Source organism: Sebastes fasciatus, chromosome 2 (assembly GCF_043250625.1).
Source record: "Sebastes fasciatus isolate fSebFas1 chromosome 2, fSebFas1.pri, whole genome shotgun sequence".
Classification (NCBI taxonomy): domain Eukaryota; kingdom Metazoa; phylum Chordata; class Actinopteri; order Perciformes; family Sebastidae; genus Sebastes; species Sebastes fasciatus.
In genome coordinates, this window is record NC_133796.1 from 35,417,229 (window position 1) to 35,444,508 (window position 27,280).

Here is a 27,280-nt window from a genome sequence, read left to right on the forward strand (position 1 = left end):
CAAATACCTCCTGCCCAATGCATTCTGGGATGTGCCCCACATAATTTAAAACAAATACTATTATATACAAATACTATAATGTTCAAATATACTTTTTTTTTTTTTTTTTTTACCGTATCATTATTAAAGTAGAAAAATATTTAAACTTTGTACATGTTCTGGATTATATTCTTAATATTTTCTGGATGGAAAAAAAATATGCTTGCAGTCATATATAATCATATAATACTAAATAATTAAGACATTATCCAAATACAATGCATTCTGGGATGTGCCCCACATAATTTAAAATAAATACTGTGATATACAAATACTATAATGTTCAAATATACTTTTTTTTTTTTTTTTTTACCATATCATTATTAAAGTAGAAAAATATTTAAACTTTGTACATGTTTTGGATTATATTCTTAATATGTTTTGAATGGACAAAATATATGTTGTACTTGCAAATTGTACACCAGCAGTAATCATAGGTTGTTATGGGGGAAAAAATAATCCAAGTACCCAAATGTTTCCTGCCCAATGCATTCTGGGATGTGCCCCGCTGTATTTAAAACAAATACTATGATATACTATAAAATATACAAGTATACATCTGGTTTCTGGATCATATTTATTATTAGAATATAAAAGTATATTATTAAATTATTTTAAAAGTAATTTGTATCTTATGTTGCCCGTGAATGAAGGTTTTTCCCTTCAATAATCAGGCTGAATTTACATTATATTTCAATTCATTTATTTACTTGAATCAATGAACAAAACTGAGATGTGGTCGTTCAATTCAGAGGTCTGGAACAAGGTCAGTATTTTACTGATTTTTGATTTCTAATCGAGTAGTTTCAATACAGGTAATATGGATCTAACCTTACCTTTATTGATACAGAAAGTTTCACTGAGCGCTATGGGCTTTCTCTCAATATGACTACGGTCACTTGAGTATGGAGATTTGGATATTGGATTGGATATTGGATTTACATATAGTCATTGTAATAAGACTTAGAAGCTTTGACTGTCAATGTCTTTTTAAAGCAGCTGTAATAAAGGATAATAATGAAATGACTAAATAACACAAATGCCAATAAATACAAATAAATACATAAAATAAAATTAAGATATAGGCATCAAATGTAGCTTATAAAAATTTGAGTATAGTGGAAAAGCAAAACAATGATGTTGCCGTGTAACTTCATGATACTCACTTTAAAGTAGATATCTTGTACTCTCATGCTGCTCATTCCACTTAAAAACAACTTGATACAGATTTAACACAAATTCCTGCATCTCATTAGAGGAGATAAATATTGTATTCTTTGTATAAAACTGCCTCAGTTTATCTTGTCTCTCTCACATTTAATACTGCAGCTCATCAGATCAGATCCCAGCGCTGGCTGACTCTTGATACCTCATAAATAAACAGTGGTGAAAGAAGTACTCCGATCTTTTACTTAAATAAACGTAGTAATTCCACAGTGTAAAAATACTCAGTTACAAGTAAAAGTCCTGCATTCAAAATGTTACTTAAGTACAAAAGTAACATCAAAATATACTTAAAATACCAAAAGTAAAAGTACTCATTATGTAGAATTATAATTATTGATTTGTTCATCACTTTAATGTTGCAGCTGGTAAAGGTGGAGCTACGTTATATACTTAGTAATTAAATAGTGCTTAATAATACATCATCATTTATTAGTTGGTTTATAATTTGTATTAAGACTCTGAATCTGCAAAGTAACAAGTAACTAATATTGTCAAATAAATGTAGTAGAGTAAAAAGTTATATTTCCCTCTGAATTATAGTGGAGTAGAAGCATACATGAAATGGAAATACTCAAGTACAAGTACCTCAAAATTGTCCTTAAGTACAGTACTTGAGTAAATGTACGTAGTTACTTTCCACCACTGCTAATAAATACTGAACTTGGACGGACAGCGTTCCAGTATTTTGCACCATATGGATGAGATGTATTTTCTGGCGATCTTCCGCATCCATTGGACACATGGAGCAGCCGCTCGGTCACATTGCTCGTTCACGGGGTCACAACCGTCACGGTCTCATCATGTTCACGGTCCCAGCCCTCACTCCAGCCACTGTCTGGGTCTCATTCACATGAACGGAGGAAGGGAAATAACTCTGGATTTGACTATTGATATTGGATATTAGTGCATTTTGAAACTTTTAAGACTTAATGATTTAAATATTCAAGTCTTCGTACTGGGAAGTTGATTCACCTCAAAAAAAGTATCTGCTGAGTGACGTCTCTTTCCCAATGTAAGTCTACAGGAAAACCTTTTTTCGGCCCAATGGCATCACGTGACGGACACAGAAGTTGTAGTACCGCCGTTTGGCCACTATACGAAAATTGGGATCAACAACCGGCGCTCTTTCTGGGGGCTTGTGCCAGAGGCTCGTAGCTAATGGTGCTAACGGTGAAAACAACAGCAAAACCGCTGACAGAGTTAACAGTATTAACTTGAGGAGGGCTCGTTTCTGTGATGGCACCATCGGTCAGGGCGGTAACCGCCATATGAGAGCTGTGCAGTGTGGCGACCATGAGCTAGCCAGTGGGGCACGCTCACATGCACAAACATGCACTAAAAGCATGCGCGACCGGCCCGGCTATGTCAACAAAGCACAGAGAAGCTCTGATTACAACACACACAGACCCCAACGACCTGCTCAACGACTGGTCGCACAAACTCAACTCCCTCATGTCTCTGGTCAACAAGACAACGCATCTCATTGCCAAGGAGGAGATGATCCACAATCTGCAGTGAAACAACAACATAGTGCATTATTTTATGTTTTGGTTCATATTTGTATGTTTTTTAAGCGACTTCATTCTCTGCTCAGGTAGACATTATTCCTCTATATCTTTACATAGACAATAGTTGTTTGGTGCTATATTAATGCTCTGGGAATTGTATAGAGCACCTTTAAGTATATTTTATTTTTATACAGATTCCTTCTTAATTTTACTTAAGTAAAGTTTTGACAGGACTTTTACTTGTAACAGAGCATTTCTGTGGTATTGCTATTTTCGCTTAGGTGAAAGATCTTAGAGTACTTCAAGGTCAGGTGAATGAATCTCTCTTTTTGAAGGAACTGGTCAGTGAATATTAATTAGGACCTTCCACAACTGCCGCTGCACAGGATAATAATAATAGTTAAAATAGAATACAACTTTATTGTCCACCAAGCTGGAAAATTGTCTTTTGCTCACCAAAACTTAAAAGAACATGTAATATATATAACAAATATGGTATATACTATATATACGCTATATAAAACAAAGCATGCAATTTGTAGAATTAGCACATTCAACTGAAGTTTGATGACAGCATGTTTTACGGTTAGAGTTCACTGTTGGTCAAGAGATTAGGAGGTCAAGATCGTCTCCATGTTGAGGTTTAAAGATGCTCAAGAGTGAGGATGGTTTTTCATTAACAAAACGGTGGCCTGTAATGGAAATAAAGGTGATTAACAATCAGTTTAAAAGAAACTTACAAACAGTAGATACTACCTTCTCATAATAGCAGTGTAGACAAACTGTGAAGGGCTTTACATTGTCCAGTAAATTGAGTTATGACCTTTAACTGACACTTAATAAGAAAGGCTTTGTGGGAATGAAATCAGGGGAAGGAGCTGGATAAGATGTAAAATTATGGATCCACATGGGAAATAAAGTCTCTCTTCAGTGAGGACAACGAATAACAAAACATGAACACACAAAAAAAATATATCAAATTGGCAATAAATACAGTTATGGAGAGTTATGTGGTTTGATAAATCCTCGCTGGTTGCTCTTTAAACTGTGCACACAGTGTTGGTTGGAAAAATGTAGATTACAAACATATTCCTCTGGTATATATATATATATTAGTCACCTGCTTAAATATGAGTCGCTTCAGATAATTTAGTGCTTTAAAAATATGAAACAGAATATGTTTGTGCACAAGCAGGGCTGCATAGTCATTTATCACTTGTGATGCAGTTTGATGGTCTACAAAGGTATACATGTTTGATTGTATAATTCATCTAAAGGTGAGTTCCTGATGTTTTTGAGAGCACAGCTGATGAAAAGACACCTTTTTCCACTGTACGCTATAGTAGATGCCAGGGGTGGTATGTAATTAAGTACATTTACTTTATTAAGTATTGTACTTAAATACAAATTTGAGGTACTTTACTTGTATTTTACTTGAGTCTTTTTTCTTTTCATGCCACATCTCAGAGGGAAACTTTGTACTTTTTACTTCACTACAATTATTTGACAGCTTTATCTAAAAAAACGTTGGCGAGGAATAACTGGCATAGCCATTTTCAAAGGGGTCCCTTGACCTCTGACTTCAAGATATGTGAATGAAAATGGGTTCTAGTACGAGTCTCCCCTTTACAGACATGCCCACTTTATGATAATCACATGCAGTTTGGGGCAAGTCATAGTCAAGTCAGCACACTGACACACTGACAGCTGTTGTTGCCTGTTGGGCTGCAGTTTGCCATGTTATGATTTGAGCATATTTTTTATGCTAAATGCAGTGCTCGTGAGGGTTTCTGGACAATATTTGTCATTGTTTTGTGTTGTTAATTGATTTCCAATAATTCATATATACATAAATTTGCATAAAGGAAGCATATTTGCCCACTCCCATGTTGATAAGAGTATTGAATACTTGACAAATCTCCCTTTAAGATACATTTTGAACAGATAAAAATGTGTGATTATTTTGCGATTAATCGTGATTAACTATGGACAATCATCGCGATTAAATATTTTAATCGATTGACAGCCCTCATCTGAGTACTGGTAGATCTTCCATGATGGCTCAGCTTGCTCTCTCCAGCTGCTTCATGCCTGCTGGTCATGTGGACGTCCGGCCAGAAGAGGGCAACAAAGTCCTGCATTAAAAAAATCTCCAGGTCTTGGGCTTCATCCATGTAGATAATTTCTTACAGAAATAACGGAAACAGAGAAACACAGAAATATCAACATATTAATTACATTAAACAGACACTCTTCTGTTGTCTGATTTTGCTCCAAACCTTAAATCCAAACCTTAAATTAACGGATTTGTTTGTTGATCTACTTGATGGGAACATCCTCATGTTGTAGCAGCATTAGTGTTGATCCCTGAACCCCACTGAGCCAGTGTAGCCTGGAAGATAACAGTTGTAAACAAAGACTTTGGGGTAAATACACAAAGCATATTGAAATTGTGTTTTATAAAGGACATAAAGCATATTGGGCAGGTTTTTGTAGGCCATTAACATTCCCAGTTAGAGAGATTTCTAAGAGAACAAAACATCTCAAACATTCTCAGTATGGATAGTGTAGCCTATGTTTAGGTTTTTATGTGATCCTTACAGTTTGTGTCTGCAGATGAAAACAGCAGAGAAAAGGAAATGTTCTGCAGCATCCCCGTCCTCGCACTCTGTATTGATTTCATGTCAATCCAAATACTCTGTGTGAAAGTGATGTTAACTGACCCGTTTTTTTTTCCATGAAAGGGCAAATGGAGGATTCTTGAGAGAATTATTTGCTCCTTCTGAACCGCCTGTTTGTTTGGGTTTTAACCCTCTACATTTAAATCATCAGTTCCATACCAGACCCTTTAGGGCTGCAACTAATGATTTTCATTATGGATTAATCTGTGGTTGATTGTTTAGTTTAGAAAATATCCCAAAATAGTGAAAAAGACCATCAGAGCTCAGAAAGAGATCTATTACAATTTAAAACCAAAATAATTCAGTCAACAACTATATAAAACAGAGAAAAACAGCAAATCCTCACAATTGAGAAACTAGGAACAGCAAATTTTTGCTTGATAATTAATTATCAAAGCATTGTTAATTCATTCAATCATGTCAGTCAATTGACGGTTTCTGAACTAGTTGTTCTCCAATCTTGATTTTTGATTAAAGAGTAAAAAACAAGAAATACAGAAATCAAATACATTCTGTGTAACCAAAAGACTATTGGCACGTATGTACATGCTTTTTGTGTACTTCTGTTAAACCGTTTGAGCCAAGTTATTGATCAGATACCGTGTCTCCCAAACATTGCCTGTTGCTGAACAATGATTCTTCTCTTAATTTATTAAATTGTTTTTGCTGGCTTAACTGCTGCCAAAAAAAAAATCCTTACCACAAGATGGATACCCCCACATACTTTATTAATCAATGGATAGCTTCTTCTATCTTCTTTTCATAATGTATTATTCTTAGAACTGTCAATTGCATCTGTAAACAATGCTGAAAGAGAAACACTAGAGTCCATTAAAAGAGCTGCTGATCGGGTGATATCATCTATTTAAAATATGACTGTAGATGCATATTTTGATTTGTGGAGGATTGAGTATGAGGGTGTACACACCTAGCTTAGGGTACAGTTAGGAAATGCCATATTAATTTGCGTGTCAACTATGATTGCAAACAAAAAACTACCTGTAATACTTGGAAACTGGCAAGAGGGGTGGGAGGCGGAAAGGGGATGGGGATGGCTCCTTGCTCTTCTCTCTTTTTTGTATGTATAATTAGTATATCTGTATGTTTATGCCATCTTGAGAGGGTGGCCTGAAAAATAAATAAAAAGTTGGTCACAAAAAAAAGAAAGAAATCAAATACAGCTCGACCCAAAATGATATTAAAGCTTTAGCTTCAATGCCAACGCTCCGGTCTAAACTCACAGTATGCCATGTTGTGTTTTCACTCAGTGGACGCTGATGTAAAGATTTAAAAAGTCTAAATGTGCCACACAGATGAAGCCATCACTGGGTATTGTGTCCTGTATATACTGTACACTATGGATGCACAACCAAACCGTAAAAAAACAAACGATTCAATGACGGTTGCACCACTAATAAATACAGGTCTGCTAAATTTACATCTCCATCCCAAAGTGTTTATCCTGGTGTTGTAACCAACCTCTTCTCATATAAAGAACAATGTACAAACAGATTTGTGCTTATTGCAAGCAAAACGTTTAATAGTGCTTGCCTGGAAAGGCATGAATAGGCCTCGTATTGACCAATGGCTTAAAGAAATGTCGTTTTGCCTTACAATGGAAAAGATAACATATACTGTATGGTTTAGGGGTAAATAAGACATTTTCTAAAAGGTTTGGGGGCCATTTTTGGATTTGTTGAGCAACGTAATGTGGGTGAAATACTGGCTAATGAGGGGAACTCTGGGTAATTTACTATGCTCTGTATGCATGGAGGAGGGTGGCACAAGATATCTGATTGACTTGTGGCGCTGTGTTTCATCTGAAATACGTCCCAAATACGTTTTATCCTATTGCATCAGACCACTGTAAAATGTAATTTTGTTTGTTTTATGCTGTTGTGACTATGGTTTTGTTTGAGGTTTCTTTTTTTCTATGTTGTCATTTGTTGCTGTAGTTTTCATGTAACACTTTCTTGTACATTTGTTTAAAAAAGAAATCAATAAACATTGTTTAAATAAAATAATAAAGGCCTCGAAGTTAACACAATGCATTAATGCAAATTTGATTCAACACCACTAATTTCTTTACGCATTAAGGCAACTTGCGATTTTTAGGTTGTAGCAGGCTCAGTTTTAAAGCTAGAGTGAAAATACTGGTATCACATGAAACTAGAAAAAACCTAAAGAATCCATTGTTACCAACCATGTCATACTAGCCTGTCGCAGAGGAGGTTAAATAACGCTCCACACTTTGTACTTTTTACTTCACAATTATTTGACGGCTTTATCTAAAAAAAACTTTGGCGAGGAAAAACTGACATGGCCATTTTCAAAGGGGTCCCTTGACCTCTGACCTCAAGATATGTGAATGGAAGTTGGTTCTATGGGTACCCACAAGTCTCCCCTTTACAGACATGCCCACTTTATGATAATCACATGCAGTGTATTTAATTTATAATATATGCAATATTTGTCTGTTTTAACTGATTTCCAATAATAAATACATAATTTGCATAAAGCAGCATATTTGTCCACTCTTGTTGATAAGAGTATCAAATACTTGACAAATCTCCCTTTAAGGTACATTTTGAACAGATAAAAAATGTGATTCATTTGCAATTTGCTTACATTTTTTAATTGATTGACCGCAGTTGCTAGAGACATAGAAGAGGCAATTATCTGAACAAAGGCCTACCTGACCATGAAGTATCCTGCCTTAGGTCATGTATAAAATCAGCGTTATGGCTTCATATAATAAAAAATAAATGTCATTCATTATGATTTATATATTTTTTCAATGTTCAAAAACATTGGAAATGGTTATGTTTTTCTTCTCTCTAAAGTGCAAAACAAATCAAACTGAAACCCAAAAACCACGGTACAAACCGAACCGCGTGCTTGTTGAACCGTTGCACCACTAAAATACATAACTTAATTGGCACAATATGGACAAATGTTTACAGTAAACCAGCAGCACCGTCACCCCTACAATTAGGCAGCTGGTCGTACTGAGAACAGTCACTTAAGAGTCCCTGGAGGAGCCGTCACGGCCGGTTGAGCAGAGCGTCTATGAGGGCAGAGTGTGGAGGTCAGCATGATGCAAAGCGACACTAATGCAACGGTGCATTACAAATGAAAAGTTGGCATGAATTATTGATGTCAACATCTGATGACCACAGAGTTCAATTCTTGGAGTTACCATACAGCATCAGTGCGTTTGTTAACTTCGATTGGCCGCCGACTTGCCGCAGTGATGAATGACAGAAGAGAAATGCATTCACTTCTTTTATTATTCATAAGATGGGAATATTTTTTACATCTTATACACAGCAGATACAAAGACAAACATGTTTCTAAACCACAAACTAAATTCCTCCATTGCTCTAATCCTGCTTCCCATTTCAAAATGGCCCCCCAGAAAAAAAACAACCCTTTTCGTTTGTAGTCCAGTTTCACATTCTGAAAGATCGTTTTACAGCAATCTCATTTTAGCAGAATGGCACAAGCCACGTTCAGAATACTTCCATTTATTTCGACAGATACCCATTTCCCCCTTTAAACAAATTGCACTTTTTTCTTCTTTAAAACTACGTCAACAGGATTATAGGATCAAAAAGTAACACCAAAAACACAAGAGACGACTAAACATCCAACTTATACAGGTTCATTATTTTAGTTGCACAAAAATGCATAAATATACATTACGCAAAAAAGTACAAGAATATTTGTACTTTCCTCTGCTCAAATAATGACAGACATTGATATGATCATAAGGACTGGGGTTGTCATAGAACGTAGGGATGCATTCACAAGGTCCATGCGAGATAAGCCATTTACACAACAGCCCAGCTTTCACAGAGGTAAGACCAAGGATCTACAGGAAAACAAAACATTTCGCTGTCTAGGCCAAAAGGTAAAGAGGTAACACAAACACTAAGAAAATTAGGATACACAGAACTCTGCGTTCTAAATTCATGCCAAAAAGACTAACATGCAATGACTCTTAATGCTTCTAAACCTCCCAGGAGCAGCGGTGATCCGAGGAAGGACTAGCTTAACAACGATAACTTCAAATTTCCTCAGCAATTATGATCCAGAGTTTTGACTAGGCTTTGCTTGAGTTTTTTTTTTTTTTTTTTTTTTTTTTTGAAGTGCCAAGATGGTACCGCAATAGTTGCCAAGGATAAGCTCAGATTGTCGACAGCAAGATGGTTTCAACTCAGACTCCCCCCAGAGACAATCGGGAGGAGATATAAATACTGTTTGTTTATAGTAATGCACATTTGTCCATTAAATAAACCTGATTAAATTAATGAAGCTTGGCAAACCTCACTTCAGCTGGACAAAGGTGTGGTTTCCAGAGGCCTGAAGGAAACAAGGAAAACAAGCATTAGTGTAAATAAAAAAACAAAAATGTATATATTATTCTTAATCTAGTATTCTTGCTGTGAAAAAAAATCAGAAAATGACTCTCAGCCTCAAGCCAATTTTTTCCCATTGAATATGTAAATCATTAAAAAAAAAAAAAAAGACAGGCCACAAAGTAGTTAGTTCTACAGTAGTAGATTTTAACAAACATTACGTAAATGGTGCATTTTTGGGGACTATTATCAGCTGCGGATTAATACATTTGGTGTGCCAGTAGGTGGTTTCATGGTAGCAGGAATTAAAGGTGCAGTGTGTAGGATGGTGTGGCGGCATCTAGCATTGACACGATAACGTGAATGGCCCTATCTAGAGCTAGTGTTTGCTTTGTCTGTTCTGGGCTACTGTAGGAACATGGTGGCTCTGTGGAGAGGACCTGCTTCATATGTGTGTGTGTGTGTGTATGTGTATATATATATATATATATATATATATATATATATATATATATATATATATATATATATATATATATATATATATATATATATATATATATATATATATATATATATATATATATATATATATATATATATATATATATATATATATATATATATATATATATATATATATATATATATATATATATATATATATATATATATATATATATATATATATATATATATATATATATATATATATATATATATATAAAAAATAGTTTCAGATGATTATACTCAAAAGAAAATATATAAAATTTCTGCCAATAGATCACCTTGCTACAGAAATGCTACATACTGTTCTTTTAACTAAAAAAAAAAACTACAGTCACCCAGTGAAACAGTGCGACTGAGGATACACGTTATGAGTTTTCGAACAGCAAGTCTTTGTCAGAGGAATAAGCGATAAGAAAAAGCTGTATTAGAAAAATATGGACTATCAACAAACTAAAAGCAACAGTCTGTTGGTTTTTGGTATTTTCATGGGATTAATTGACAAGAAAAATCACCAATGAGTTGATGCTACTAACTGGCAGCTTATTCTTCTGTGCCATAGAGCTCCATTGTTAACACATCAATGAGCAGCACTGTTGCACTAGATGACAAGTTTCTTCATTACAATGAATATGGGTGCTGTAGTTTGTGTATTAAAAGGTACAGTGTGTAGGATTTGGCAGCATCTAGTGGCGTGGTTGCAGATTGCAACCAACTGAGTACCACTCCGCTCACTACTACCTTTCCAAGACTGCGGTAACGTGAGCCACCGAGTGCAAAACCATGGTAACGCCGTTCGCCTCGCTCAGAGGTCATCCTTACCATATTAATGCTATGGTTTTGCACTCTGCGGCTCACGTTACCGCAGTTTTACAAGCATGTCGGAGAACTACGGTGACCTTCAGGTAACGTAAAAACTTTTAAGTCTGTCTAGAGCCAGTGTTTGGTTTGTCCGTCCTGGGCTTCTGTAGAAACATGGTGGACTCCATGAAGAGGACCCACTCCATGTAGATATGAAGGGCTCATTCTAAGTCAATTGTTGGTTTTAATCTTTTCATAGGATTTGTTGACAAAGAAAATATGGCCAACCAAATCAGTTCAGGCATTTTGATTTATGTTTATGTTTACACATTCTGCAGCTTCCAGTCAAACATTGCGTTAGTCTCATTATGCAGGTTTCAGGTTAGCAGTTAGAAGATGGTGGGTGGGGGTTTGCAAATCAACAAAAAAAAAAACACTGTTGGACCAAAGGTTACTCACTAAATATCTAACAAAATTGCCGGGACTTCCATCCAGGCTGGGAAGTCTCAGAGGGAGTAGGGTACCAGCGCATCTGAAAAAACACAAACATATGATATAACGTCATGTACAGCAGACCAAAACCAGGCTTCAGTGCTTCAATCCTCAGTTCTGCAGATATCAATTAACACAATTTCTGACAAGCAGGTTTGGGAGGACTGTCCCTTTAAGCCCTGGACACTGAAGCCGTGGGAATGTGGGTCACGTAGCTGCTCATTGAGGACAATAGTCCTCAAGTAATTAACAGGCATGAAAATGAGTCCAACCTCTCCATGTGTTAAACATTTCCACAGGGTAAGCTGGTACCTTTCCATACCTGTGACGTAAAGGATAACTTCAGTGTTTTTAAACCTGGACCCTTTCTTCCATGTTTGTGTCTAATGGGGACAACCATTTTATAAATTGGACCAGTATTGCGGGAGTATTGTGCATACAGCAACTGCTAAACAAGCTGTAATGTAATCATTTGGGGCAACCTGGCACCGTCATTTCACGTCCACTAAAAGTGCTTGTTTTTGCCACTGACAGGCTCAGATTGTTATAAGTGTCTGACAACATTATGGAAAGTACCCAATAGACCCTACAGAGAAATAAAACATTGGTCTTGGCTTTAGCCTACCGTTTGTTATTGTGTCATGTGACTTATCGCCGGAAGACAACGGTGGAAACGTGAGTGATGGTGCCTTCAAATGAAACTGCTAAGAAACGGCAATACCAACGTTACTATCAACGTCTAGAAGCCACAAAGGTTGACAATTTAGCAAGCTAGTAAGTGGGTAACATAATGCAGGAAATGCAAAGGCATAATGACCCATCATAAAATTATGAAGAAAAACAATATCCGTCTAAAATTATAATATATTCACTTAATATGTACCAAAAAACTAACTTCCATGGCCTCTGCCATTTCTGACAACGTCAACAAGTAAAATGAGAAAGTTTGCTCCGGCTGGTGGGCGGTGCTTGGTATTTCCTCAACAGATCTCAACATGGCTGCCGGTTCACACACTCATTTTACAGCTAAACAGTACACCACAAGATGTTTCTGAAAACATTTGAGGCAAGAGTAACAGAATATTGATTCATATTTGATCAGCGCTGCCTAGTTTGACCATCTAATCGAAGTTCACGAGTGATTGACAGCTGCTCAGAGACGGCAAGGCTCCAGCTCGGCTCTGATTGGTTGTTTTCCTCCGGTCTGTGAAATCTTGATGCCATTAGGAGCACCGGAGGACAGAGGCACATGATTTTTTTTCAGATTACTTGTCTCATGCACTACTGTCAGGATATGACCGTTTTATATATAAAAAAAAAAATTTAAATCATATTTGCTCTATTTGTACCCCTGCTGCTTTAAGTAAAAGGTAAGAAAAACATTTTATTTCTCTGTAGGGTCCTTTCCATAAGGTTGTCAGACACTTACAACAATCTGTCAGTGGCAAAAACAAGCACTTTTAGTGGACGTAAACTGACGGTGCCAGGTTGCCCCAAATTATTACATTACAGCTCGTTTAGCGGCTGGCGGCTACAGCGTTCTCCCTAAATACTGGACCAAATTAAAAAAATGTTTGTCCTCAATAGTCACTTAGACACAAAAACATGAGAAAATAGGGTTGAGAAATACTGAAGTTATCCTTTAAATCTGAAGCAGAATGAGGTCTCACATTTCTACACACTGAACACAAAACAGAGGCCACAACAGCTTAATACACTCAGGAGGTTATCAACAGACATTTGATGTTACACTGCTGTGTCACACAGTCAAACTAACGAGGCCGAAAGTCAGTGGAACGGGAACTCGGGCATTTTAGGGATCTTTCATCGGATTGCAATTAAAAAGGCTTTTCCCCCCTTTGTGTGGCTACACAGTCAGCTTATGTTCCAACAGGAACGTGGACAGTAAGTTGGCACCTCCAGAGAAGGCCATCAGGTCTGACAAATTTCTTCGAGCAAATACCTCACATTCCTTCGCCTCTTATGCCCGACAAAATAGTCTATGTAATAGCTGCCTACTTCACAGTGTAGCACTCCCCTGTGCTCCTACATGGCAGCAGGAAGTTAGAGCACAATGAACTTTAAATGACCCAACGAGAGAAATATTTTCCATTGCTATTGTTAACAGAAGCCTTGCCCACTGCTTTGTAGTTACTGCTGTAGCATTTAGACTGCAATTAGTTGACAATGTAAACACTTTGGAATAAAAGTTCCATCATGTCTGCTGAAAATTGGGCACCAATTTTGTGAATTCCAATGTTTAAAATTAATATTCACAAACCAGATCCAAACATGACATTGAAAGGTTTTAAATTGATTTACTGTCTAAATACAAACTAAAACATAGTTTGGATCAAACTCCATTTTAAGGCTCAAATTTGTATTTTCTCAAATAGTTCTTCAGTTTATGCCGTAGACCAAAACATGGGTATTTTATTAGTGAGAACACAATTTATCCTCCAGCACACAGACGGGACAGTGATGCACGCAGCTCCATTAAAGGAATAATTTATATCTGCATGTCTGAGACTCATCTACAAAGAAAAAGGGTGCCAAAAACAGCCAGATGACAACCACAGAGGATTTAAGGTAAGTGCGTCGTATTGTAAGGTTACACTACATCAAAGAATGAACACGTCACTTCTGATGGCAGAGCAGGAGTAGAGACATTTTCCATTTCTAAATGACTTTTTATTACAATATAACTCAGGGTTTTTAACTTCCATTCAGCTCCACGTTTCATTATATAAAGAATAGGCTCAAGTTGTGCAGCCAACAGTAAATTGAAGACTTGATGTCTGTTTTGGCTTCAGCAACACAAAGTGCTGTTATTGTAATACCTCAGAGGACCACTGGGTTTGTTTAAAACATCTGATCCTCTGCTTTTAACAGAGCACCATGTTTTCAAGTTTGAAACTGCAGTGGTGCATCATCATAATAGTCTCATTTTAAGGTAATTCAGTTTTAGGATTGTACCTGGGTGCAGGTCACGGTTATAGTTTTGAGTTTTTTTTAAATTTCATTTTAGTTCTGACTTTGGAATTTTATTTTAGTTTAATTTTATAGTTAGTTTTCAAAGTGTGTTTGCTAGTTTTAGTTTAGCTTCAGTCTTTCAGAAATGTTATGTTTTAGAATTTATATATTTAGTTTTAGTTTGTTTTTATTAGGACCAGGTATAATGTCTCAGAAGTATGTAGCTACTGGGGCTGTCAAAGTTAACGCAAATTCCTTTTAACGATGCTGATGTTAACGTTGTAGCGGGTTGAAGCTAGAAGTGAGCAAGGATTAGATAGGATAGATACTGGCATCATATGAAACTAAAAAACCTAAGGAATCCATTGGTATGCAATGTCATCCTAGCTTGTTGCGAAGGAGGCTAAATACTCTCCAAACTTGCGCTAAATTTTGGCGAGGAAAAACTGGCATTTTCAAAGGGGTCCCTTGACCTCTAACCTCAAGCTATGTGAATGAAAATGGGTTCTATGGGTACCCACGAGTCTCCCCTTTACAGACATGCCCACTTTATGATAATCACATGCAGTTTGGGGCAAGTCACAGTAAAGTCAGCACACTGACAGCTGTTGCCTGTAGGGCTTCAGTTTGCCATGTTATGATTTGAGAATATTTTTTATGCTAAATGCAGTACCTGTGAGGGTTTCTGGACAATATTTGTCATTGTTTTTGTTGTTAATTGATTGTCAATAATAAATATATACACACATTTGCATAAAGCAGCATATTAACTTCCATGTTGAGTATTAAATACTTGACAAATCTCCCTTTAAGGTATATTTTGAACAGATAAATGTGTGATTAATTTTCAATTCATTGCAATTAAATATCTTTCAGTCTTAATGCTAAGCTAGCCTAACCACATCCTGATTCCAGCTCAATATTAAAGGTGCACTGGGGAGTTTTCTTATAGCCTTTTAACCAGGCATTATTTTTTCAGTTTAATTTTTCTTAGAGGATATGTCTTTTTAGTTTCAGTTTACTCAAAATGTGATTAGTTTATTACAGCATATTTTCGTTTTAGTTTACTATAATAACCCTGGTGCTTTTATTTTGCGTCTCTACAAAGGTTCCCTGTATTGTTAGAGCCGATTGGTAGGCTTCTAGAGGACACTAGAGAAAAGAGAAGAGAAGAGAAACACACACCGGTTGGTCCCTCACCTGGGCGTGGAGGGCTGCAGCAGCGGCAGCGGCCGCCGGGTAAGTGAAGGCTGCGTGAGGGAGGCCTGGGGTCAGCTCCGTGGTGTACAAGGGGTAAGGAGTCCAGGCATCCGGAGATGCTGGGATCAGTGCTGCTCCTGTCAGATCATCTGGGGAAGTGCAGGGCAGGAGGAAACAAAAAGCTGACGAACATACGGGCTTCATCATATAAGCAATCAGTACAGAAGGTAAACATTTTAAATAAGAAAATGTGTCTTCAAAACATGCTGCAAAAAGACGTTTTGTTGCTGCTTTTGTCATCGCAATGTGGCCTTTAGGTCAATTACTAACGAATCTTACTCTAGTAATAGCTTGAACTGTCACTAACAGAATAGAAACGACTTTTACAACTCTAAAAAGGCACATTCAGACAAGATTTTGCATTAATTTCTATGTTGAACAGGCCCGGACACATTCGCTTCTGGTTGCGAGAACACATTCTCATCCCAACGCTTTGTCAGATCTCTCAGCGTCATTTTTCAGTAGCAGTAAACACGTGCTTAATGTTGCGAATTAAACCAAAACACTTGTTTATGATTAGGCAACAAAACCACTAGTCAGGTTTAGGAAAAAACATGGTTGGGCTTAAAACTACCATGTTTGTAACGGATTCATGGCACGTGGTTTACATTGTAGTTAATGGAAAGCCCGGTGCATCTCACCGCCGCACAAGGCAGCTTTGAGCGTCGGTATCCAACGGCGACGGCCGTGACAAAGAGTCAGTATTTAACGCCCTGGGATTGCGAACAGGCTGGAATTGACTGCCTCTTTCCCTATGCAAAGAGTTCAATCTGACTGAAGTTTGACACTTTAAATTGTGAGGTTTTCCAAAGTCCGGTCAGTTTGAGGGCAGGTGGAGCCGATTGGTATATACAGTATCCATTATATTCTTGTTTTATAACTGCATGGCGAAATACAAGCAGCAGAGAAGAAAGGATGCTGTTTGGCTGCAAGGAGAGAGTGTAAACAGCTTAACAGAACGCTGTACAATTTACAATTTGGTGAACTGACGTTTTCTGTTTGTTAACAACCTGCTGTTTTCTGTCCCCTCCTGCGTTTTGCTAATTTGACCTGCCAGATGTTTTGTTACACAAAAGCCGTCATTGGAAACTGTTTGGAAAAGGGTAGACACTTTCAAAAAAATACTTGGCAGGTGATCGGATGAACCATCTGTCAATCAATCTCTTGCCAAAGCCAGTCAGGAGAAGAGCAAAAACATCTTTTCCATTTAAAAAAGCCCTTCGGTGCCGTTCTTTGCTCTTCTTTCAATGACGAATTACTCTCCAGTTCTGATATAACTGATGCTATTGCAGCATCTTCGCTAAGGAGCCGCCATTGTTGTTTGGAACGAACAGTCGCCACTCCGCGTCGTCTCACACACACGCCAGTAGCTTCTCACAGGACGCCGACTGGTCCGGCCTCTGGCTTGCTGGACATAAACACATTACTTGAAGCCTGACAAGATGGATTTTCGTGTGATATGTGATCCTGCGATTCTCACGTGATCTCATGACATCGCAAGAATCCAGCTGCTATGCAAGGTAAGCTTTTTGCCACAACACACAAGTAAATTTCACCTGGCAAAATCTGGTCTGAATGCAGCTTTTGTCAACCATCACCCGTCCAAACCTACTGAATCCATCAGGTGTTTAAGGCAAAGAGAGCAGAGACACAACTGCTCACTAAACCCTGAGAGAGTGACCTTCCCAGCTGTACAGAAGCAAAGCGGCCGTCTGAAGAGTCGAGATGACACATGCATGTGGAGGTGAGTTAGTCCTTTATTTGTTAGATACTGTTTTTAAGCTCTGCCCATTTGTCTTTAATACCACAATGATACCTGAGACAGATTTTTATTAGGGCAATAGAGTAGAGCAAAGGTGAGAGTGGATGAGAGAGCCTAGAAGTGGTGCAGCCGTACAACTTACATGGGTCCCGTGCAATGAAGTGTGCTCCTAGAGCAGGGTGGATATTTGTGGGGTTCGGTGTGGCCATCAGCTTACTCTTTGCCATCTTCGTGTTGGCTTTAGCAAACTCTAAGCGCAGGGTCTGGGGACTTTCGGGGTCAAAACGGATGCCCTGGGGGGAGAGACGGAGGAAGGGAGGGACATAGTATCGTAAGGGAGGTGGGCTGAGTCTGAGGGGCTGTAGCTCAGTAGTCTCACACGGCCTCCTTTCCTAAAGCCGTGTTTCAATAAAGCCGGGACGTATCCTTCAAGCTTCCCTTGAGCTAAAAATATACCCGCTGCACCTGGCTGCTTTCTCTGAACTTAAACTGTTCATAAAAGGGCAGGCTGAAGGATACGCTCTTGAAATATTTCAACACGCTTGCATCTCTTTTTCCTCATGACAATGGAGGAGGAGTCAGGAGGAGAGGGAGATGAGGAAAAAGGGCCGATGGCGAGACTTTTGAGTGTCACTCCTTTCAGGTGGTTGAACCCTGCTTGTGTTCTTGTGCCCTAAGCGTTGTGCCCACATGCAGGTGAGTAGTTTTTTGGTGTATGTGTGTGTCTGTGTGTGACTGCTGGTGTGTCTACAGAGGTGATGCTCATAAGGAAGGCTAAAGGCTATGAGAGAGAAGTGTTAGATACTGCCAGATACGTGGGCTACTGGGTGACAAAATAAAAGAGGTTACACTACTGAAGATGTGTCCAAATAACACTACACATGTGGCTATAGAACAGGTATAACAGTAAAGCAGCGATATGCAAAATGAGGAAAGCTAAACCAGACTAAGAAGGGAAGTGTATCAAGGTCAAAGTAAACTACCGTAAGGCTACGGGATTCTGGCCTCTTTCCCAAAATGGCCCTGCCATTGAATTATAGAAGACAAAATGGGTTGACTTGGAGAGATTTTATGGGAAAGAAGAATTTTTAAAGCTCCCAGTCATTTTTCTTTAGGTTTAAAGGGATAGTTCGGGTGTTTTGAAGTGGGGTTGTATGAAGTACTTATCCATAGTCAGTGTATTACCTACAGTAGATGACGGCCGGCACGCCTCCAGTTTGGAGAAACAGACATGAGATACTGACACAGAAGCAAAACAATGTACTGCTGTGGATGGGGACGGCAGCAAAACGTATTTTAGACACCTAAAAGAAAGGCTCACCGAAAAAACAACTATACACTATATTTAGAATATTTTCACTGCTGTCGGACAGCCATTTCCAACAGGAAACTGAAGCTATTGTATCATCTATGCTCTGGCCAAATCCATTGTCATTTTACCTCGCAGAACATGGGGGTTGCTGGTCTATTGCTGCCTCAATCAGTTAGTATGTTTGTGCTATAGTTAGGGCTGCAATAATTGAGATTATTTTGACTGATAATGCGATAAGATTTGCGATATTGGGGGAAATTATCATTTTTACATCATTATTTTCATTGAAAAACATTAAAATTACTATGGTGTGATTTTTGCGTGAATCTGTACCAAACAAAGATGTTTTCTTAAGTCTGTAGAATATGATGTGTAGGCCACAATATTTAATTCAAAATGGTATTTTGACACACATTTCACCTTTAACAATTATTGCGTCTCCTACAATTTGAAAATTGCAGTAGGCCATAATGCGATTTTGATAAAGTTTCGATTAATTGTGCAGCCCTAGCTATAGTGTGCCTTGGTCAATCCGAACCAACCAAAGTCACACAATAAAACAAACTGATCGAGGCAGTGGTAGACCAGCAACCCCCGTATCCCCCAATGGAGTGTGGTTGCTTTGGCGAGAGCATAGATAACTACTTCAGTTCTGTGTCGCAAACAGACTGTATAGCTGTCTCATGGCAAGGTAAAGCTGTGAAAATATTCTAAATATAGCATACACTTCAACTGATAACGGTTTCTTTAGGTGAGCCTTTATTTAGGTAGTTAAAATATATGTTTTGCTGCTGCGCCGTCCACAGCAGTACATTACTTTGCTGCCGTACAGTATCTCGTCTGCTTCTCCAACTGGGGGCGTGCCGACCGTCATCTGCTGTAGGTAATACACCGACTATGGATAAGCACCTCACAGAGACCCACTTCAAAACACCCTAACTATTCCTTTCAGCAAAGGTTAGAACAAATCTAAGAAATACAAAGCAATATTTTTAAAAAAGGATGATTTTTTTTTCTTCTCTTTTTTAAAAGGGGAAAATCAAACAGCAACAGACTCAAAGAGAGAAATAAAAACAAGACAATGCTTACATTTAGAGAATTCTTTGCAGCTTCGGCTCCAGTACGACTGTCAAAGGTTACAAACCCGACAGGCTGGAAGGCAAAAAGGGAAGAAACACACTGTGACATCAATGGAGGTTAACCTGCAAGAACCTACATTTGTCTCAAATATCACACTGATGATTAATATATACATTTATATATCTTAATATCATAATTTAAAAAAACATTCTGTGTCAAACAAATCAGCAATAAAAGATGACAGTTTATCCTTTTTTTAAAAAGTCTTTAGCCAATGTTAGAGTTACAAAGAGACTGCCGGGACATTTGTTTAGTATTTTAGTACAGCATTAAAGCCTCCACTGATGAAGCCCTCTCACCTGTTTTGATGTTAACTTAATCAGTGACCCTTCATAACCCTGCGGGGAAGAAAGATAGCCAATTATCCACCCTGGAGTCACATGCAGGAAGTCAAGCATGAACGCTTCTTGCTATATCCAGAGAAACTTGCTTGTGTGCACCTTCAGTCTGAGCTCGACAGCAGGCCATCACGGCTCCTTCTGTCACAGTGTTGTACTCACATTTGTTGTGGTAAAATAAAGTGAAACATGCACCAACATCGATTTAACTACAGATAAATACCCTCAAAGCTAAAAATAAGAAAATGAACTCCATATTTAGCTTTAAAAAAAGGGGCGAGCACATCTTATCAGATATGTGATGGTTCTCTCTGTTACACATGTAGATTAAGCATGACTTCCAAATAAAGCCAGTGGTTTTAAACCAGGTTAAAAACAGCACCAGGGCTGGTTTAAGAACGAGCAAATTCCTGAGAAATGAAGGGGAATTTTGCCTGACCAGAGTATTGATAGATGGGATCTCTCCTGATCCTGATTTACAGCCATGGAAAATTAAACAACTTTCACTGGCTGTCATAAATCTTTAGCAAGCAACAATCCAAACCAGATTTAGCTTCAGTAATTCAGAGGAGAAAAACAGGAAAGTAGAATACAGTCAATATTAGAAGGAAAAGAAACAAGATTGAACCCTGTTTGCACACACTGTTTGCCTACTGTAGAGAGAAAAAAGTAAAACAGTGTTACAATGACTTGAGGCAACAAAACATTTCACAATGTCCGAATGTTACGAGAGGAAATATAAAATTTCCCTACACGGTGGGCGAGCTGGGTCACGGAGAGGGTTGGTTGGCCAATCGCGAGGGCTACTCATTTACACATTCCACGAGATCATCCATGTGCGAGGGATACCACTTCCAATTTGGTTAGTTAGGGCACGGGTGGGAGGGGTGTTTATGGAACCGGAGTCCGGTCAAAAAAACAGAATGATGGGCAAACAATGATGTGGCCTCATTTCCATATATGCAAATATCTGGATGATCCATTAACAGGGTAGGATTGTTTGAGGAGCTCTGATGAACTTTCTACTGTGTGAGCTGCAGGCAGTAATATTACTGCAGCATGAAAAGTGGTTTATAAAGGATAACAGTTGCTTCCTCTGTGTGCAGATAATCCTTTTAGAAACACTTTCCACAACTCCTTTCCAGCACCTGGCGCACAGCAGCTACCTTTGCTTTGTTTTTAAGTCTATTGCATTGATAGACCCCAAATCACAGGAATTTACAATCCATACAACACTAGGGCTGTGTATAGAAGAGTATACGATATGCATCATGATACGGAGGTTACCATTCAATATATTGCGATATATTACGATGCTGTAGGCAAGGTGATGTATTGCGATTTTTTTTTTTTTTTAGCTAATTTGAAGGAAACTGTCATAGTATGAAGAATCAACACAGTCTCAAAGCAGTTTGTGAAATAGTCATAAAATTGTATCCATTTGATTCGTGTACATTGAAACAAATTTCCTCTTTTTTTCGTGACGCTCAGCACGACTTTCAACAATGTATTTTTCATGCATTTTCCTACCAATGTCCAGCAACACGTGACGCACGTGTCAATTTCTGCTCCAGTCTTTTCAAATTAAAAATACTTGGTTAAGTTTAGGAATAGATCGACATGGTTAGGCTTAGGCAACAAACTACTTAGTTAGGAAAAGATCGTGGTTTGGGTTAAAATAACACCGGAAGTTATGTGACAAATAAATTAACTTTGACTTCTGGTTTCACACGGGACGTGAACACCAGTCTCCTGGGTGAAAGTCCTGTCCTGTTTTTTTGACCCACCATCCGCCCTGACTTCTTCTCTACACAGTGTTCGCCGCTCTCGATACTTCCCAGTTCACAATTATGTGGATTACATACAAATTGATTTCGTAGTGACCATCACAAAAAAATTGAAATACACGTCTATGTACATGAATCAATACATTACATTTCGTGACTATTTCACGGATCGCTGTGTGACTGGGCTCAAAGAACACACCGCCATATACATAAAATCTGAGTTTTTATGCAATTAGAACAGTGAGATTTACATTTGCATTGATCAGTCCCTAATCAACATCACAGCACTACTTTGAGAGGGCACATGCGGAGAGGGAACATCTTTGCAAATTAAAAAGTATTGACCGAGTTCACCTTTGCATGTAAACAAATAAAAATCGATACTGTGTTTTTGAGAATTGATACAGTATCATAAAACATGATAGCGTAATACTCCATTTTCTCTCACCCCTATACAACACCCTCTTTCCTTAGAGATATGTCATGTCGTAACTTACCTTGAAAGGTCTGAAGAGAAGGTAAAGTTCCCGTGGTTTGATATCGACTGGTAGGCCGCTGACAAACAGTGTTCGTACCTGCAAACAAAACGCAACACTGCATCAGCTGGGAGTGAAACATCTCAATAGTCTTTTTATTTGACATCTTCATTCTCTAGAAAAGAGCAGCATGTGTGATGCTGATGAAATGAGCTGCACAAAGAGATAAAGCCTATAAAGGCTTGGCCATGGTCCCGACAGCTATATATATAATAACTAACACACATATAGATGGATATTTATAGTAGAACTTTACATGCAGTATACATTCATGGTATCAAGTCCTGGAAAATGAGAATAAACAGAATTTTTTTTTATTTCTGAAAGCTTAAGATTAAAAAAAAAAGGACCTCAATGTGACAAATGATCAAAAATCAAAAGACAACAAACACAATATGAAGATGGACAAACTGATCTACGGTCACAAGTCAACTGTCCTGTTGGTCAGGTGTAAAGTTGTTCTGGATACTACAAGTGTTGCTGGTGAGTCAAAGATTAATCGATAAGTTGTCAACTATTAAATCAATCGTCAACAACTTTGACAATTGATCTGTTTGAGTGATTTATGAAAAAAAAGTCAAAATTCTGATTCCAGCTTCTTAAATGTGAATATTTTCTGGTTTCTTTACTCCTCTGTGACAGTAAACTGAATATCTTTGAGTTGTGGACAAAACAAGACATTTGAGGACATCATCTTGGGCTTTGGAAAACACTGGTTGACATTTTTCACCATTTTATAAACCAAACAACTAATCGATTAATTGAGGGAATAATCAACTGATTAATCAGTTGCAGCTCTGGTTCCCAACCTTTTTGGCTTGTGACCCTTTAAATTGAAACTACGTCTTCATGCAAGTTGTAAGCACTTGAACCAAAGAGTGATTATTCCCTCCAAGATTGTTTTATTTCAATCAGTTAGAGGTAAAATTATCCAGTACTTAATAAAGCAAAGATGGGAAGAAAATACATTATTTCCTGTTTTACTATTCTTTTAACCATCTCGTGACCCCTGAGATTTATCAAGCGACCTCTTGGCTGGGTCCTGACCCTCAGGTTGCTTTAAGCCCTGGTTAAGACACAAAGATGACCCCTAGGATTCAGTATCTGTCTCATTAACAGATCTAAATAAGGGTCTATGAATGAAACCAGTGATCCTACAACATGATATGAGCTAAACGGTGAACAGAAGATGGTCTTCCTTAGGGTTCGTTTTGGTCATAGCCGACTAAGATTTCTTTAGACTATTAGTAATATTCATGCTGAATGACTTATTTCTAAGAAACTTAAGAGCACGTCTCTGATACACAAAAGATTTAAAGTGGTGCTTTTTGTGATTCTGTGTGGAGAAACTCAGTTTTACAGATCTGTCGATTAAATCAACTAAGCAATTAGTCGACAAAATTGTATGAATGTTATTTGACTAAGAATTTCTTTGGTCGAGGACAGCCAAAGTCTTCATCCTGATGGGGACCCCTGGATCCCCGTCGAGGACCCCTGGACCTGCCATTGAGATCTGATGCCGTGTACAGTCCAGTGTAGTCGTAGAAATAAACAGTGCAGTGCGAGGCCCATTAGTTCCCAGCCGGTGGGGAGGCCCTCAGTACAATGGGGCTGCTAGACGAACAGCACTGGACAACAGTGCACAGCGTGACACCATTTCCTTCCTCTGACCCGCGGCCCCAACCCCGCCGGCTCTCCGGCATTTTTCAGGTGCCGCACAGCAGCAATTCTCAGCCCTTTACAAGTCAGCACATACAGCGGCTGAAGGCCGGTGCAGTGGGACACAAATTCAATGGAGATGTTTTCATTTGTCCACCGGCTTCTCGTTGACTCACTGTGTATATACACCTGAAGCACTCTTTATTGTAGGGCTGCAGCTAATGATTATTTTCATTTTTGATTAATCTGTCGATTATTTTCTTGATTAATCGATTAGTTGTTTGGTCTATAAATGTCAGAAAATGGTGAAAAATATCAGTGTTTCCCAAAACCTAAGATGACGTCCTCAAATGTCTGGTTTTGTCTGCAACTCAAAGATATTCAGTTTATGGTCATAGAGTAAAGAAACCAGAAAATATTCACATTTAAGAAGCTGGAATCAGAGAATTTTGACTTTTTTCCTTAAAATTACTCAATGACAAATCAATTATCAAAATAGTTGGCGATTAATTTAATAGTTGACAACTAATTGATTAATCGTTGCAGCTCTACTGTACCGTTTTTAATAAAATCTGAAATGCATATGTTACATATTTATTTCTACAAACAAATATTGATGACTGACAGTTTCTGTATCTTGATGATTTAACACGTCTCTAAACAGACATTTTTGGGTTTCTGAATCAATTTCTGGCCTGTTTGTTTAATCTTTGTTCTTAATTACAAGGAGATAAAAATACAAAAAGGAAATGAGGCTAAGAAAAGTCAAGAAGCCACACGTGTCTTTGTTGTAAGATAATGGGAACAAAGGAGGAACCAACAAAAGGCCCAGCGCTCCCCTCAGTGTGTCTCCATAAGGAGTCATTAAAGAGGAAATATAGCTGGCCACACACACATCTCAAGAGTGGCAGCTGGAGAGAGTCAACATGAAGCATTTTGCAAGTCATTCAATTGATTAGGTTGATTTGAAAATTATTAATCGGATTTTTTTTTTAAATAATAAATTTACACCTATACAAATTGTAAATGAAATGACCTGCAGCCTCTTCACAAACCAACAGGACAGATACTGAATGTGAAACCAGAGTTTGTGTGACGCATCTGATTTTGTTTGGCACCTGAGTGTAACAAAATGTCACCGCAACAAAGAGAGGATGCTCAAGAGTGAAAAAAATAAGCTAAAAAAAATATATAAATGATATTTGGAAAATCAGGAGAGTCTATATTCAATTTAACATAAAATATAGAACATGGTTTCCAAATTTATAATAAAATAAAAATAAATGCCTTTTTTTTGATTAAATAGCCTATAGACGAGTTTTTTTTCAACCAAAATTTGAAGCCAACAGAAAAGGTCACAAACAAACAATATGAAGGAAATACGACAATTAGCTGCTCTATAAAATATAACAAATACACGGTTAACAGCTTCTTAATGGGTTAATTTGAGTGGCTATTTGCAGTAATTAAGCCACACCTGGTGATACACATTTTAATTAGTAAAAAACGACACTTCAAGTGTAAGGAATAAAATTGTTGAAATTAATATATTCCTGTAAAGTATAACTTCCAGTGTTAGTGGAGTTTCGCCCCTTTAAATCGCTCCGTCCTTTACTTCCTTTTAAACTGCTTCAGGAGAGTGAAAACTAAAGCCACTAAAAGATAAAAGGAATATCAGCCAACACATGACTTTAAAAAGTTTGTTTGAGGCCGGAAATCCATCTTTATTCGGAGGAAAGTGAACATGAACACGAGCGTGTCCAGAGAAACTAAAGTTTATCTAAACTCACCTCCTCTTCGATGGAGACGTTGTTGCTCGGCTCTGCGTCAGCTTTCAGACTCATGTTGGCGGTGGTATCTTCAGCTGCTGCTGCTGCTGCTGCACAAAGCATCAAGCTCTTCCTCGTCGACTGGTGATATTTCCCGTGTGAGCGTCTGAAGCTGCAGTGAAAGTCCTGGTGGCGTTTCAACTTGAGCAGAGAGGATGATGAAGATGAGCCGAGTTGAGGCGAGGAGTCCGAGGAGGATGTCTGAGTAGTACTGCTAGACAGAAGCATTCACATAAAAGGGAGGAAAAGGAAAGAAAAGAAAGTCGCTAAACTAAAGGTGAGGAGGTGGATTAGTGCTCCGTGTGTGAGGGTGAAAGATGGGGGGAAAGAAGTGCGCGTAAAAAACAGAAAGCCTCTGATCTCACATCAATGAGCCCTCAGCTGTGGACTGGTGCGGAGGAACTGCTAAGAAACTTTACTCATTGGAGCGTCTCTCGCTCTCTCTCTCTCTCTCTCTCTCTTTTTTTCTCTCTCTCTCTCTCTCTTTTTCTCTCTCTCTCTCTCTCTCTCTCTCTCTCTCCTGTCTGTGAGTATGAGCCCCCCTTCTCTCTCTCTCTCTCTCTCTCTCTCTCTCTCTCTCCCTCCTCCTCCTCCTCCTGCTTTTCAATTAGGTCATCAATTATGTTGCAGTCTGCTGTGAGCTGTAATCAAGCAGCAGATCCTCCTCAGCTGTTGCAGGAAGAGCCGGCCCCTCCACCGCATCACCGTTTCTATGGGACCCGAGGAGCCAATGGCAGGTTATCCCCACACCTCTCTAATTTATATTAGCCTATATATAAAAAAAATAAAAAAATAAAATAAAATGAAATAAATTAATTTATATAATCATTTATTTATTTAATTGTATTTTTTATATATAAAATCATCAATATATATATATATACAAAATAAAATGAAATAAATGAATGATTATATATAATCATTTATTAATTTAATTTAATTTGATGTATATAGTAGGTAGGTATTTTTTTTATACATTTGTTTGTGTCTGTAGTCTCTTTCTTCACCTCCAAAAAATAAAAAAGGGAAAACAAATGAAAAAGAAAACAGACTAAAACTAGCAATAAT

The 27,280-nt window shown here is 38.0% G+C and overlaps 2 protein-coding genes across 13 annotated transcripts in view; one reads left to right on the forward strand and one right to left on the reverse strand.

Moving 5' to 3' along the window:
• Window positions 1-27,280, forward strand: part of LOC141759697 (casein kinase I) — a 407,488-nt gene that overhangs the window by 72,239 nt on the left and 307,969 nt on the right. The gene's annotated exons all lie outside the window — the stretch shown is intronic.
• LOC141759751 (RNA-binding protein, mRNA-processing factor 2a) lies at window positions 8,728-26,731 on the reverse strand. 9 transcript variants are annotated; one of them, XM_074622140.1, is made up of 9 exons: window positions 26,578-26,731; window positions 26,174-26,423; window positions 22,686-22,763; window positions 20,363-20,401; window positions 20,013-20,102; window positions 17,754-17,904; window positions 15,775-15,971; window positions 11,584-11,656; window positions 8,728-9,820 (listed from the first exon to the last, which is right to left on the reverse strand). In XM_074622140.1, exons 2-8 carry the CDS (start codon window positions 26,273-26,275, stop codon window positions 11,591-11,593), a joined length of 723 nt encoding a protein of 240 aa, XP_074478241.1. In that variant the 5' UTR covers window positions 26,276-26,423; window positions 26,578-26,731; the 3' UTR covers window positions 8,728-9,820; window positions 11,584-11,590. The 9 variants fall into 9 exon arrangements, with proteins under 9 accessions (XP_074478241.1, XP_074478252.1, XP_074478184.1 ...); XM_074622151.1 differs by having other exon boundaries at window positions 15,790-15,938; window positions 20,013-20,075; window positions 26,578-26,727; XM_074622083.1 differs by having other exon boundaries at window positions 26,174-26,637.